At 44.5% G+C, this 16,099-nt stretch overlaps 1 protein-coding gene and 1 pseudogene across 1 annotated transcript in view; both read left to right on the plus strand.

Moving 5' to 3' along the window:
- Window positions 1–16,099, plus strand: part of LOC124717266 (multiple coagulation factor deficiency protein 2 homolog) — a 227,808-nt gene that overhangs the window by 174,383 nt on the left and 37,326 nt on the right. Inside the window, exon 2 of the mRNA XM_047244072.1 lies at window positions 13,134–13,313. Within this exon, the coding sequence (XP_047100028.1) occupies window positions 13,134–13,313 (180 nt within the window). The remainder of the gene's footprint in view (window positions 1–13,133; window positions 13,314–16,099) is intronic.
- Window positions 5,036–5,153, plus strand: LOC124717599 (annotated as a pseudogene).

Consider the following 16,099-nt stretch of genomic DNA (forward strand, 5'->3'; position numbering starts at 1 on the left):
ATGAAGGAAGTTATTCACAAGATCTGCACGATGGGGCGCGAATTGTTATCCATGATGACGAATGCCTCGCCAATATGCTGCCGATATGGTTGCACTATCGGTCGGAGGATGGCATTCACTTATCGTACAGACGTTACGGCGCCTTTCATAACCTGCACCTTGCTGCACTCGCTGGACAGTGTGTCTAAGACATTCATCCTGACCGGGTTGCCTCCAAACACGTCTCCGACGATTGTCTGGTTGAAGGCAGATGCGATACTCATCGGTGAAGAGAACGTGATGCCAATCCTGAGTGGTTCATTCGGCATGTTGTTGCGCCCATCTGTACCGCACCGCATGGTGTCGTGGTTGCAAAGATGGACCTCGCCATGGACGTCGGGAGTGATGTGCATCATGCAGCCTATTGCCCACTGTTTGAGTCGTAACACGACGTCCTGTGGCTGCACGAAAAGCGTTATTCAACACGGTGGCGTTGCTGTTTAGGTTCCTCCGAGTCATAGTCCGTAGCTGGCGGTCATCCACTGCAGTAGTAGCCCTTGGGCGGCCTGAGCGAGGCATGTCATTGACAGTTCCTGTCTCTCTGTATCTCCTCCATGTCCGAACAACATCGCTTTGGCTCACTGCGAGATGCCTGGACACTTCCCTTGTTGAGAGCCCTTCCTGTCACAAAGTAACAACGCGGACGCGATCGAACCGCGGTATTGACCGTCTAGGCATGGTTGAACTACAGACAACACGAGCCATGTACGTCCTACCTGGTGGAATGATTGGAACTGATTGGTTGTCGGAACCCCTCCGTCTAATAGGCGCTGCTCATGCATGGTTGTTTACATCTTTGGGCGGGTTTAGTGACATCTCTGAACAGTCAAAGGGACTGTGTCTATGATACAATACCCACAGTCAACGTCTATATTCAGGAGTTCTGGGAACCGGGTTTGATGCAAAACGTTTTTTGATGATGTATTTTCCATTCGAGAGAACCGGTTTCAGAAGTCTTTGCTGTCATCTTCAGGTATTAAACATCCTTTTGTAGTAAAACATATTCATTTTAAGCTGACCTCATTCACAAGAAGTCAAGTAGATAAAGCGTTTCTTACCGCTAAAATATTTAAAAACACACAGAACCTTCTCCAGCAGGTCAGGTCGATATACATATTGTCTTTAGATGCTTGTTACGTGGTACAGGGTGGCGTGACAAGCATCCGTAACCATTACGTATATTAACATGACCTTTTGGACAAGATAGTGCGTGCTTTTAAGTATTTTAGCGGTGACAAACGTTTTAACCACTTGACATCTTGTGCATGAGGTCAGCGTAAAATGAGCATGTTCGACTACAAAAAAGTTTAATACCTGAAGATGACAAAAAGACTGTTGAAACCGGTTGTCATGAATAAAAAAGCATTTTGTGGGATCTCGGCTTTTGAATGGTTTTTAACTGTATCGAAGATTTGTACGGCATACAAAGAAATTGGAAGAACATCCTCTAAGTCACAGCGTCAAAATTGTGTTTTGAGTGAACGTGGAGGACGGTCATTGAAGGTGATTGTGATGAGAAGTAGGAGAACGATAGCTGCAAAAATCAATGCATAACTGAATGTCTCACTAATGAATTCTGTCAGTACCAAAGCAACGCCAAGGGAGCTCTAGGCACTGCGAATTTTGCAGCGCAAGCTGGAATTCGGAAGACACACATCAGTCCCCGTAACGGAAAAATGTGATGCAGAACCCATGAAATGTAGATTATGGAGGAATGGAACGAAGTTATCTTGTCGTGTGAGTCATGTTTCACACGTTTCCAACTTCCGGCCGAGTTTACGCCTCATGAGTGAAACATGATGGGGTTTCGGTGATACGGGCTGTTACATCGTGGTATTTCATGGACCAGGGTCACATTATTGCCGACGTCACGATTCTGGCTGAGCTGGTCCATACCAAAGGTTTGCTCCCCAATGGTGATGTGTTCCAAGACGAATGGGACTCCATTAATATTGCTGACATCGTCCAGGATTGGGTTTGTGAGTACGGGGATGAACTGGTGTATCTGTCCTGGCCGCCACAGTACCAAATCTCAGTATTATTGAGTCTTTGTGTGGTGTAATGTAGCAAGTGTTATTACTAATTTATTAAAACTTGAGCATAGTAAATACTTAAATTTGGAAACTGGTAAGGTATAGCAGTGGTAAACAGGGCACATGGGCTGCTGTAGTGGAATGCTGACCCCATTTGAGGACACAAAAATTTATTTTCACCACATTAATTAAATCAGATCACTGGTAACAACACAATGATTAATTAGTATTTTCAAATAGCGTGATCTACACCAATTACACAAGTCTGCGACATAAAAATTGTTTCAAATTTATTATCTGATTTTTATAGTGTTTTCAACGCTGACTTCGGGAAAAATAGTGAAAAAATTCCATCACGTACCGTTATTTCACAAAGTGCTTATCCAGCTTTAGCTTTTTTCGGTATTTCAACACTCTAGTGCGTTTGAATTTTGGTTTTTAGGATCTCCATAAACTGTTATTTAGCCGTTTTGTACTAGATATACGTAAAATAAAGAGTAATCAGGAGAAACCAGCAGTACTTTGATGTCAGTGGCTGTCTGTCGCGCTGCCCCTTCCCCCGCCATCTCCAAGCACTGAGCTTCTGCTGTTGTCTTTCAGTTCACGGTACCGCTTCACTCTGTGCTGTTCACGTGTTGTTGTTACTAGTACTTTAAAGTAGTGACTGTTTTCTTGTGTTGTTTTATAGACAATGAACAATGACTACCAGAGGATCTATAAACTCGCCAGATTGCTTCTGCTACATTTGTGGTAACTATGCCTTTAAAAAGCAGCATATAAACATTTCCGAATTTGTTGAAAAAGTATATTTCGCCTATCATGGTATAAAGTTAGGCGAGCATGATAAGCCTCGGACCCACACAAAGTTTGTTCAGTGTGTGTTGAAGAACTGAGGCAATGGTTTCAACGTAAAAAGCAGTCCTTACGTTTTGGAATACCAGTGGTTTGGAGGGAGCCAAAAAATCATAGTCATGACTGCTATTTTTGTTCTTTCAACGTACGAGGTTTCAATTTGAAAAACAAAAAGGATATTTCTAACATTCAAATATCAGTGAAGATGGAATGTCAACATGATAGCGAACTACTGCTGGATGATAAAAAGGGATGATCTTCAACCCATCCACAGCCAGAAAGGTAATAAAAGAATTCGACAGAAAGCGAAACCGTTATTATAATCACTTATGCTGGGTAGCGCCAAGAGAAATGGAAGTGTACTGGAAATGTAGTTTAGAACATGATTTGTAAATAAAATAAAATTTTATAACGTTGGATAAAATGCGATAAATCGCTTAAATTTTGCTATTATACCAAAAAACAAATCTTTTTTGTGATAAAACCTGACGTGATAGAAAAAAATGGATTGCATTTTCGAAATCACTGCTGAAAAGTACATAAGTCAGATAACAATTTGAAACAACTTTCAAAAAATATTCTTTTGCAGACCTGTCTTATTTAATTGTATTAAAGCAATGAGAATAATTCAAAAAATTTTAAAAGAGAAACAGCCTTATGGCCCCAACTTCAGATTAATAAAGAAATTACTTTACACAAATATAACTTTAACGTAACTACATATCTGAGCTGACTAGCCAATTATCAGGCCATGTCAATATGAAAAATAACAATTTGTAAAAGGTATTAGGTTCCAAAAAAATACTCAACTAGCTAGATCTCACGAATACATGAATTAACTATTATGGAAAACATTCGTTAATATGATGTTATGACAGCCTGAAAGATCTACACAGCAATCAGCACATTCTCGACGTTTACTGTTCATATCGGCCGCGCGTCCGATTTCCCTGCACGAGAGCTCAAATGACAACAACAGGCCAGCGCTCACCAATGACGGTTTCTAGAACAAACAAACCCAGTATTAATACACAGTTCACTAAAATACTAAAACCAGCAGCCAAGCACTGGGCAGCGCCAAATGCAGGAAGAGATGTTAAACGTTACAGTGTGACAACCGCAGTTACTATTAAAGCAATAGTTCATTACACAATCTCTAATGACGCGAGGTTTCATTTCATAAATTTATAAACACAACTAGATCAAGGTGATAATGACCACACAATCCGCACACAACCTTAAATACCAAAGCACAGTTTGATGGCGCCAGATTATTAGTATTACAACTGTCAACAAGAAAGAAGTTTGCAATTCTAATTTAAATTATGGGTTGAAGCTTTATACAGATAATAATAATCTTCGATTCATAAAACTGACCACTTAACTTATTAACAGTAATAATAAGAAAAGGAATCGCCGAATATCGGCCACATTTGTAATGCTATAGAACCAGGGCACAGAGCAGTTACATACACTCGCAATACCAAGTATCCCAGACGCACGTCCAAGTGGTTTAAGAAATGACTAGCGAAAATCATAGTGGCTGCACGGAGCAATCACATCCAAAAGTTCCACCACAAAATGGCTCACCATTTAACATTAGCCCAGAAGCTCGCTGTTAACATGCACGCCAGGGTAAACTCCCGCCAGCCTGTGTGGCCGAGCGGTTCTAGGCGCTACAGTCTGGAACCGTGCGAGCGCTACGGTCGCAGGTTTGAATCCTGCCTCGGGCATGGATGTGTGTCATGTCCTTAGGTTAGTTAGGTTTAAGTAGTTCTAAGTTCTAGGGGACTGATGACCTCAGCAGTTAAGTCCCATAGTGATCAGAATCACTTGAACCATTTGGTAAACTCCCGCGCTCCTCAGGATTCGAGATAGACTCGACCCTAAAACAGAGTCTGTGTTGACCAGTGACTGCTTCCACGCTCCAGTTGCGCTCGCCACCAGACCCAGGCGCCGGAATGTCAGCACAGTGCGTCCTTTCAGTACACCAAACGCCGACTGGCTACTCGCGATGCTCCGTACGCTGTCTTCCCTCTGTCACTGCCGCCGCCCGAGTCTGCTCTCGCGAGCCGCGGCGGTCCTAAACAGAGGACTATAGCCAATCAGGAGCCAACGGCATTGCCGCAGTGGTAACCCCGGTTCCCGTCAGATCTCCGAAGTTAAGCGCTGTCGGGCTAGGCTAGCACTTGGATGGGTGACCATCCGTTCCGCCGAGCGCTGTTGGCAAGCGGGATGCAGCCCTTGTGAGGCAAACTGAGGAGCTACTTGACTGAGAAGCAGCGGCTCCGGTCTCGTAAACTGACATACGGCCGGGAGAGCGGTGTTCTAACCACATGCCCCTCTATAATCACATCTAGGGACGCCTATGAGATCAGAATGACACGGTGGCCGGTCGGTACCATTGGACCATCATGGCCTGTTCTGGAAGTTTTTTTTTTTTTTAACCAATCAAGACGCTGAAAAGCGCGTAACTTCGACAGAGACACTATCCTGCCAACAGCACCGCAGGACGTCACTGCTCAGAAACCTAAACACTTAATTTTGAAAACAAATATTGTCCTCGCCGATGACTGTATTTGATAGTGTTACTGACGCTTACATCATTTAGCACTTTGTTGCAGTATCATAGTTCGCATCAAAGTACACTACTGGCCATAAAAATTGCTTCACCAAGAAGAAATGCAGATGATAAACAGGTACTCATTAGGCAAATATTTTACACTACAACCGACATGTGATTACATTTTCAGGCAGTTTGCGTGTATAGATCCTGAGAAATCAGTACCCAAAACAACCACGTTTGGCCTTGATACGCCTGGGCATTGAGTCAAACAGAGCTTGGATGCCGTGTACAGGTACAGCTTCAACACGATACCACAGTTCATCAAGAGTAGTGACTGGCGTATTGTGACGAGACAGTTCCTCGGCCACCATTTACCAGACGTTTTCAATTGATGAGACATCTGGAGAATCTGCTGGCCAGGGCAACAGTCGAACATTTTCTGTATCCAGAAAGGCCCGTACAGGACCTGCAACATGCGGTCGTGCATTATCCCGCTGAAATGTAGGGTTTCGCAGGGATCGAATGAATGGTAGCGCCACGGGTCGTAACACACGTGAAATGTAACGTCCACTGTTCAAAGAGCCGTCAATGCGAACAAGAGGCGACCGAGACGTATAACCAATGGCACCCCATACCATCACGCCGGGTGATACGCCAGTATGGCGATGACGAATACACGCTTGCAATGTGCGTTCACCGCGATGTCGCCAAACACGGATGCGACCATCATGATGCTGTAAACAGAGCCTGGATTTATCCGAAAAAATGACGTTTTGCCATTCGTGCACCCAGGTTCGTCGTTGAGAATACCATCGCAGGTACTCCTGTCTGTGATACAGCAAGGGTAACTGCATCCGTGGGCTCCAAGCTGATAGTCCATGCTGCTGCAAACTTCGTCGAACTGTTCGTGCTGATGGTTGTTGTCTTGCAAACGTCCCCATCTGTTGACTCAGGGATCGAGACGGGGCTGCACAATCCGTTACAGCCATGCGGATAAGATGCCTCTGACCTCGACTGCTAGTGATACGAGGCCGCTGGGATCCAGCACGGCGTTCCGTATACCCTTCTGTACCCACTGATTCCATATTCTGGTAACAGTCATTGGATCTCGACCAACGCGAGCAGCACTGTCGTTATACGATAACCGCAATCGCGATAGGCTACAATCCGACCTTAATCAAAGTCGGAAACGTGATGGTACACATTTCTCCTCCTTACACGAGGCATCACAACAACGTTTCACCAGGCAACGCCGGTCAACTGCTGTTTGTGTATGAGAAATCGATTGGAAACGTTCCTCATGTCAGCACGTTGTAGGTGTCGCCACCGGCGCCAACCTTGTGTGAATGGTCTGAAAAGCTAATTATTTGCATATCACATCAGCTTCTTCCTGTCGGTTAAATTTCGCGTCTGTAGCACGTCATCTTCGTGGTGTAGCAGTTTTAATGGCCAGTAATGTAGTTCGCATCAAAGTAGAAATGTCCATAACTAGATATAGAATTGTAAACATGCCCTATTAGCACGCAGCCGGATTTTTGCTAAGATGATACATCGTGGTAAGCGATGATTACAATTGGTAGCTGATTACGTAGAGAATGCCCTAAGCGGCACTGTGCTCAGACGTTAATTGATTTCTGGCCGCCGTAGTGTTCGATAACGCTTGGAGACATTTTAATGCCGACGTCTCCGATTTGATGCTGCTTCTGGCAGTTTCGCTGCTGTCGTGAGGTACATGCATGAGACGTCATTCTGCGAACAACAACACACTTTGCTGAGTACTCTCGAGAGAAGAGTGCGTGGCTTCTATCCACTTCCATCTTGTTACCTGAACTTGCCAATATTTTGCACGACTCTAGACATATAAAATGGCCGGCCTAGATGGCCGAGCGGTTCTAGGCGCTGCAGTCTGAAACCGTGGGACCACTACGGTCGCAGGTTCGAATCCTGCCTCGGGCATGGATGTGTGTGACGTCCTTAGGGTACTTAGGTTTGAGTAGTTCTAAGTTCTAGGGGACCGGTGACCTTAGAAGTTAAGTCCCATAGTCCAGAATGAGATTTTCACTCTGCAGCGGAGTGTGCGCTGATATGAAACTTCGTGGCAGATTAAAACTGTGTGCCCGACCGAGACTCGAACTCGGGAACCTTTGCCTTTCGCGGGCAAGTGCTCTACCAACTGAGCTACCGAAGCACGACTCACGCCCGGTACTCACAGCTTTGCTTCTGCCAGTATCTCGTTTCCTACCTTCCAGACTTTACAGAAACTCTCCTGCGAACCTTGCAGAACTGGCACTCCTGAAAGAAAGGATATTGCGGAGACATGGCTTAGCCACAGCCTGGGGGATGTTTCCAGAATGAGATTTTCACTCTGCAGCGGAGTGTGCGCTGATATGAAACTTCCTGGCAGGTTAAAATTCTGTGCCGGACCGAGACTCGAACTCGGGACCTTTGCCTATCGCGGGCAAGTGCTCTACCAACTGAGCTACCCAAGCACGACTCACGCCCCGTCCTCACAGCTTTACTTTTGCCAGTGCCTCGTCTCCTACCTTCCAGACTTTACAGAAGCTCTCCTGCGAACCTTACAGAACTAGCACTCCTGAAAAAACCTGAAAAAAGGTACAGCGGAGACATGGCTTAGCCACAGCCTGGGGGATGTTTCCTGAATAAGATTTTCACTCTGCAGCGGAGTGTGCGCTTATATGAAACTTCCTGGCAGACCGTTTTAAGTAAGTGAGTCGTGCTTGGGTAGGTCAGTTGGTAGAGCACTTACCCGCGAAAGGCAAAGGTCCCGAGTTCGAGTGTCGGTCTGGCACACAGTTTTAATCTGCCAGGAAGTTTCAAGTCCCATAGTGCTCAGAGCCATTTTGAACACATAAAATGGATGTATTTACGTGTGTATATGTGTATATGTTCCACACCTCCTCCTAAACCGCTGGACTGGATTCAACAAAATTTGGTACACGTATCACTTGGTGTCTGGAAATAATGGCTGTGGGGGTAAGAATCACCTACTTATCATACCTCAGGAGGTATGTCGTCATAAACTATGAGACGCGCGAAAAACTGCAGCGTCATGCATGATATTTAAATTTATTACTTCTTTCCTACTAACTATATTCTCAACACATTTTGCAAACAGTATCCGCATATAGCGTTGATGTACGTACAAATTTATATCATTGCGCGGTACATAGATCTTCAGATAAGACATCATAAACAATGGGATGCGTGATAACCTGATGCATTATGCTTCACGTTTAAGTTTATCTCTCCTTTTCTGCTAAATCTATTCGCAATATGTTTCGAAGACAGTACGCACATATGCCGCTGAATGTGTCTACACAAATACATCATTGCACGAGACATATTTCAAGAGATGTGATGTTATAAACACTGAGATGCGTGAAAAATTTTTCACATCATGCGTGAAGTTTTAATAGGCTCATATGTTTTATGCACTGCTCACACTTCTTTAACACATCAGAATAGCAATTAGTAACAAACACAAAGAGAGTGAAAACTCTAAGTCCATTATCTAAAACGACTGCTGCCTGCGCTGACATGACCTTGAAAACAGAAAGTACTTTTCCTGCATTATTCCGTTATCAGCGCTTAATCTTCGTAAGAAAGACCGGAAGACATTTTTCAGCGTCACGGTCTAGTAAATTATAAGCAACGAGAGGCGCCCATGTTGGCACGGGCCTTAGTCTTGTATCTCTGCATAAAAAAGTCGAGTCGCCGGCCGGTGTGGCCGAGCGGTTCTAGGCGATACAGTCTGGAACCACGCAACCGCTACAGTCGCAGGTTCGAATCCTGCCTCGGTCATGGATGTGTGTGATGTCCTTAGGTTAGTTAGGTTTAAGTAGTTCTAATTTCTAGGGGACTGATGACCTCAGATGTTAAGTCCCATAGTGCTCAGAGGCATTTGAACCATTTGTACAGATGAGTCGAATTAAGGAAATTCGTGACACCCGGCAGCGCTTTTCACAGCTTTAAAACATGGTTCAAATGGGTCTGAGCGCTATGGGACTTAAATTCTGAGGTCATCAGTCCCTTAGAACTTTGAACTACGAGTACTTAAACCTAACTGACCTAAGGACATCACACGCATCCATGCCCGAGGCAGGATTCGAACCAGTGACCGTGGCGGTCGCGGTTCCAGACTGTAGCGCCTAGAACCGCTCGGCAACTCCGAGGGTTCATTGTTCCTTCTAGTTATTTCTCCACCATTCCACTCTCGAACAGCACGCTCTGATTTCTGTTATTTCGTTATGATTACCATTTCTCCCTATGTACATGGGGGTCATCAAAATATTTTCCCCACACTGGGGAAAAAGTTGGTGAACGAAATTTCATGAGAAGATCCTACCCCAACGAAAACCGCCGAGTGCAGTGATGAGTGCGTTGGCGGCCGCGCAAGGTCGGAAACAGAGAATGAGTCGAGAGTGAGTAATGAACATGATATCAGGTGACAGAGTCAGAACCATCTAGCGAGGAAAAAACAGCTGCTCTGTTCATATTTTGTTTATCAATTTTATTTCGAAGTACCTAGAGATTCAATCGCGAGTTAAAGCATCTAAATAACTACAGAAACGAAAGAAAGCTTATAATCATAATTCCCTAGTTACAGACAAAATCTGTACACAGACCTTGTCTGCCGTCATTTGGAGAGGAATTAGTTAATTGATCAAAATAGTCACGGCCGTTAGAAGCAAGTTTAAATGGAGCGCCTTGTTCGTCTTGAGGCTCGCACGAGCACAGAACATCCGGCCGTCCCAGAGGCCGAAGCTGCACCAGGTTAGGAAACCTCTGGGGAAAAAAGGAAGCGGCTAGGTACATGACCCAACAGATGACAGCTAGCTGCTTGACTATACGGCAAGTTGGCACCGGAACTATTTTTTTCCGCCGTAGGGACACTAAGAGTCAGGTGCCTACCAGCTAACAAACCCACCCCATTCTGGTCCTCCCATATAGATGAATGGTCAGCGTGACGGACTTCCGTCCTCAGTGCCCCGGGTTCGATTCCCGCCTGGGTCGGGGATTTTCTCCGCTCAGGGACTGGGTGTTGTGTTGTCTTCATCATCATTTCATCCCCATCCGGGGCCCAGGTCACACTATGCGGTGTCGAATGTAATAAGGCCTGCACCAAGGCGGCCAGACTTGCCCCGTAAGGAGCCTCCAGGCCAAAGATGAGAAACGCTCATTTCCATTTACCTCATTCTGGATCGTCTTCTTGGAAGATCCACTAGCTGCCGACTCGTCCGCGACCGTCTATTGTCGATATCTACGCTCAGCCACACGACGAGTTTATCGGTTCGTGACTTCGGGCACAATCCAATAATGATGCTCGGATTCGATTGCCGTTTCCTCGTTTGGCGATGTCGAGTATTTCGCGATACTACGGGGCAGCAACAATGCCAGCCACGCGGTAAGGTTCAGCGAATTCTGCCACCCCTCTTCTGTTGCCGAAAGCCAGTTCTCATGGTTCAGTATTCTCTCTCTGAAGTGATAACAGTCAAATTTATGTAGCTACGGGTGAATGCTACTTCTGTATGTCCTTTTATGAACGTGTCTATGTCAGTGGAGGCTGTCCTCAGTTAAGAGTACGCTATTCTGCACTACTTTCAGAATATATATCTTCGTGCTGCTTTCTAAATCTTTTATTTTTGTTGCTATTTCTACCACCTTCTCCCAATATCCATTCAAATCAGTGGTTCCCTGTATGTAGGGTCGTAGTCCATGCCTTCCAACAGTATGATACTGGGCAGAATAAAATCAAGAGATCCCGATGGCGTATCGATATTTGCCTCACCCCCTTAATAGGACAAGTTCTTTTCATTCAGGCCGTCTAGGTTACGAAAATTGAGGCAGTCAGTTCAGGTGTGGTAGCGTATGTTCAAGCATGCATTTCTCGTCATGTTTCCACATTTTTGTCCAACCCCTGTTTGTCATTCATAGCATAGAGCCAGTTTGACATATATATTGCAACTATCCTGAGATCTCCCTCAATACCACAAAACAATGCCCACGCTTCCAATAATAATGTACTCCAATTAGAGGGAAAGGATTTTCCGAACAAGAAACTGCTGCCAAAGTTTGTAGAGCACACAACTGTAGTTCATAACAATCGATTTGCTAAAATAAAAAAAAATAAAAAATGCGATTGCGTAACGTTCGTAAGCTCTCCTGAAAACTCTTTTGTGACAGTGTTAAGGAGAATATAGTCAGACAAGAAACCATTTCTAGCGGCAGCTCCTCTGCCCCTCCTTCCCAAACTGAAAGGGTGTCGTTGTAAAATAACTGTGCAGTAAGCAGTCAGTCTTCATCTGACTGGGAATTAATTACATGTGGTTTTCCTCAAGGTTCCATCTTTAGTCCATTGCTTTTTCTTGTGCTCAATAATGACCTCTCATCTGTTATATTGCTAGATGCTAAGTTTATTTTGTTTGTAAATGATACAAACATTTCAATAAGTACTAATTCAAGTACAGGTAAAGAAATAGCTGTTAATCAAATTTTCACTGACATTAATAGGTGGTTTAAAGCTAATTCACTGTCATTAAACTTTGAGAAGACCCAGTATACGCACTCCAGAACTTGTAAGAGATTTCCTTCCAGCATGAATATAACATATAAAGACATGCAGATCGAAGTTGACAGTGTTAAATTTCTCGGACTACAACTTGATAATCAATTCAGTTGGGAAGAGCATACCACAGAATTCCTTAAGCGCCGTAACAAGTCTGCATTTGCCCTGAAAATGATGTCAGATGTAGGAGATACAAATATAAAAAAAATTGCATATTTTTCTTACTTTGATGCTATTATGTCATATGGGATCATATTCCGCGGCACCTCATCAAACCGAGCAAACGTTTTTAGGGTGCAAAAGCGTGTAATAAGAATCATTTGTGGAGTAAATTCTAAAACACCTAGTAGAAACCCGTACAAGGAACTTTGTATTCTAAAGACTGCTTCTCAGTATATTTATTCCTTAATGAAATTTGTTGCAAGTAATACATCTCTATTTCCAACCAATAGCTCAAAACATAGTATCAATCTACATAAGAACCTAAAATCACTTACCTTGGTCGAAAAAGGGCTCCAATTTCAGGAACACACATTTTTAATAAATTGCTAGCAAACATTAACAACTTGGTTTCAGATAATTGACTGTTTAAAGAGAGTTTGAAAGACCTTTTGACAGGCAACTTATTCAACTCTATAGATCAATACGTTAACGGGGACTGTTAAGCCAGCTTAAGTAAAAATATGTCTTAGATTTCAGTTTCGATAGCACTTGGTCACAACAGTCAAGATTAGGTATTTTGTGTATGATAAATTTATTAATAGTGCATTACAATGTTTCATTCTCACAGTGTATTAATTCGGTAAATATTAGCTGTTCCAGTTTACTGCACTGTATACACCTATTTCGACAATCTCCAGACAAATCATCAGGGTAGTAATTATTACATTCGAATATTTTATGTTTTTATGGTGTAATTTCTGACTTGTTCCACACCCACGAGAATCATCTCATTTTTTGCGTCTGTGGAACGAAAACAGAATCTAATCTGATCGGATCTAATGTGAACCCTACAGACTCCACAGCGCGACACTTGGTGGTGTGGTGGCTGTTGCAGGTGGGATCGACGTGCCACGCAGCGCTGTCTGCTGGTCCTGTTGGTGCTGGTGGTGCAGTGTGGTGCCGTCGACATCCGGGGTCCGCACCACCCACGCAGCAATGTGGTGGCGCACACACACCACCGGCCGGAGCGCGACACCAAGGTCACCAGCGACACGAAGCTGCTCCGGGACACCAGGTGAGTGCCCTGAAACGCACAGTGTACATTCCAACACTCACCATTCCTTTTTGCGGATAAGCAATGTCACATACACTACTGGCCATTAAAACTGCTGCACCACGAAGATGACGTGCTACAGGCGCGAAATTTAACCGACAGAAGGAAGCAAATGATTAGCTTTTCAAAGCATTCACACGTGGTTGGCGCCGGTGGCGACAGCTACAACGTGCTGACATGAGGAAAGTTTCCAACCGATTTCTCATACACAAACAGCAGTTGACGGGCGTTGCCTGGTGAAACGTTGTTGTGATGCCTCGTGTAAGGAGGAGAAATGCGTACCATCACGTTTCCGACTTTGATAAAGGTCGGATTGTGGCCTATTGCGAATGCGGTTTATCGTATCACGACACTGCTGCTCGCGTTGGTCGAGATCCAATGACTGTTAGCAGAATATGTAATCGGTGGGTTCAGGAGGGTAATACGGAACGCCGTGCTGGATCCCTACGGCCTCGTATCACTAGCAGCCGAGATGACAGGCAACTTATCCGCATGGCTATAACGGATCGTGCAGCCACGTCTCGATCCCTGAGTCAACAGAAGGGGACGTTTGCAAGACAACAACCATCTGCACGAACAGTTCGACGACGTTTGCAGCAGCATGGACTATCAGCGGTTACCCTTGATGCAGCATCTCAGACAGGAGCGCCTGCGATGGTGTACTCAACGACGAACCTGGGTGCACGAATGGCGAAACGTCATTTTTCCGGATGAATCCAGGTTCTGTTTACAGCATCATGATGGTCGCATCCGGGTTTGGCGACATCGCGGTGAACGCACATTGCAAGCGTGTATTCGTCATCGCCATACTGGCGTATCACCCGGCGTGATGGTATGGGGTGCCATTGGTTACACGTGTCGGTCACCTCTTGTTCGCATTGGCCGCACTATGAACAGTGGACGTTATATTTCAGATGTGTTACGACGTGGGGCTCTACCCTTCATTTGATCCCTGCGAAACCCTACATTTCAGCAGGATAATGCACGACCGTATGTTGCTGGTCCTGTACGGGCGTTTCTGGATACAGAAAATGTTCGACTGCTGCCCTGGCCAGCACATTCTCCAGATCTCTCACCAATTGGAAACGTCTGTTCAATGGTGGCCGAGCAACCGGCTCGTCTCAGTACGCCAGTCACTACTCTTGATGAACTGTGGTATCATGTTGAAGCTGCATGGACAACTGTACCTCTACACGCCATCCAAGCTCTGTTTGACTCAATGCCCAGGCGTATCAAGGCCGTTATTACGGGCCAGAGGTACTGATTTCTCAGGATCTATGCACCCAAACTGCGTGAAAATGTAATTTTAATGGCCAGTAGTGTATTTAAAAAATGCAGGGATTGAAAGGCAGCAGAACAGCAATGAGAACGAATAAGTTTTCAAGAAAGAACTCAGACGCCACAGGTTGGTTTCGGCATCGGCCAGAAATCTTAAGTAGATTCACGAGGTACCATGTGAGCTCACTTGGAGAGTCGCGAGGCACGGCAGTGTGTTGGCAGTGACCGTATATGGTCATACACAAAGTCCCGCAGGTCCCTGTCCAGATGTGCCAACGTGTGTGGTGGTGGGGTGGGGGGGGGGGGGGGGTGTGAAACCTGCCGCACAGTACAGAGGAAGAGGTGGGGTAGCCCGCAGGAAAATGCAGTACAGACAGCGGTCCAGGGGGGACGTCTGCGGAGGCCAGTCCTGGAGCCTGGACTTTGCCCTGGCTCTGGTCGTGCTCGTACTTAGCCGCGTACCTCCCTCCAAGAGATTCTGCAATCAGGACTAGTGGACGGACATTATAGAACGTCCGTCTCCAGTGTCATTGTCAAAGCTGTTTACTGGAGTGATAGCGTGACTCTTCGATATCATCTGTTGACTTTGACAAATGAAGTCATAGCCCCAGAATTCAGCACAAGTATGATATCAAAACCGCGGACAGTGACATGATCCGTTTCTATGGTGCCGAAATATAAACCTCAAATACCGAATCGCACAAATTCTTAATAATGAAAACTAAAGCTAACGGGATAAGCGCTACAAATTGAGTGTATTTCGCAGTGACAAACTAAAATAAGAGACACAAAATGACGATAGCAGTCAACTATACAAAGCGAAACAACCAAAGAAACATGATACGTCGGTGGTTTCACAGAGCCAAAAAACACTTAGTGTGAACCAACTTTGGCAGGTATCTCTTCATCTATGTAGCTCAGTCATTTTGTGGTCGGAGCTCTTTTCTTCTCCTCGTTTGCTTCTAATACGTAATAAGGAAATTTGGTTTTCCCTGAGCAAACAGAATTTTTCTTGTAGTATTAATCACATATGTTTCAGAGAAGTTTCTTCATTTTCAGTGGATTTTATTTATTATCTGTTGAATAATATACAAAGAATTTATGCATGATGATCTTCTATTGAGATTATTACAGTATTTACATTACTTTTACATATTGGTGTTCACATGCCTGTTTGGTATTGGCAGCACAGATACAATTACTGCCATCCAGTATGTGATCTGTGGTTAATAACCGTATATCAGTGTTTTGTTACGTAATTTCTCATATCTTATGCCTAATATTGTATTATCATTTTTTCCCTCTTTTCATAGCACTGCAGTCATTGTATTGTGTTGTTTTGTTAACAAATATTCGGTATTTTACTCTTTGTCTAGCTTTTTTTAGCTTATAGTCCTATCTTTCACAGCGCTTCGTTACAGACAGCATACGTTCAACAAATTTTTTCAAGAAATGGTATTGTAACCAAA

This window comes from Schistocerca piceifrons, chromosome 9 (genome assembly GCF_021461385.2).
Source record: "Schistocerca piceifrons isolate TAMUIC-IGC-003096 chromosome 9, iqSchPice1.1, whole genome shotgun sequence".
Classification (NCBI taxonomy): Eukaryota; Metazoa; Arthropoda; class Insecta; order Orthoptera; family Acrididae; genus Schistocerca; species Schistocerca piceifrons.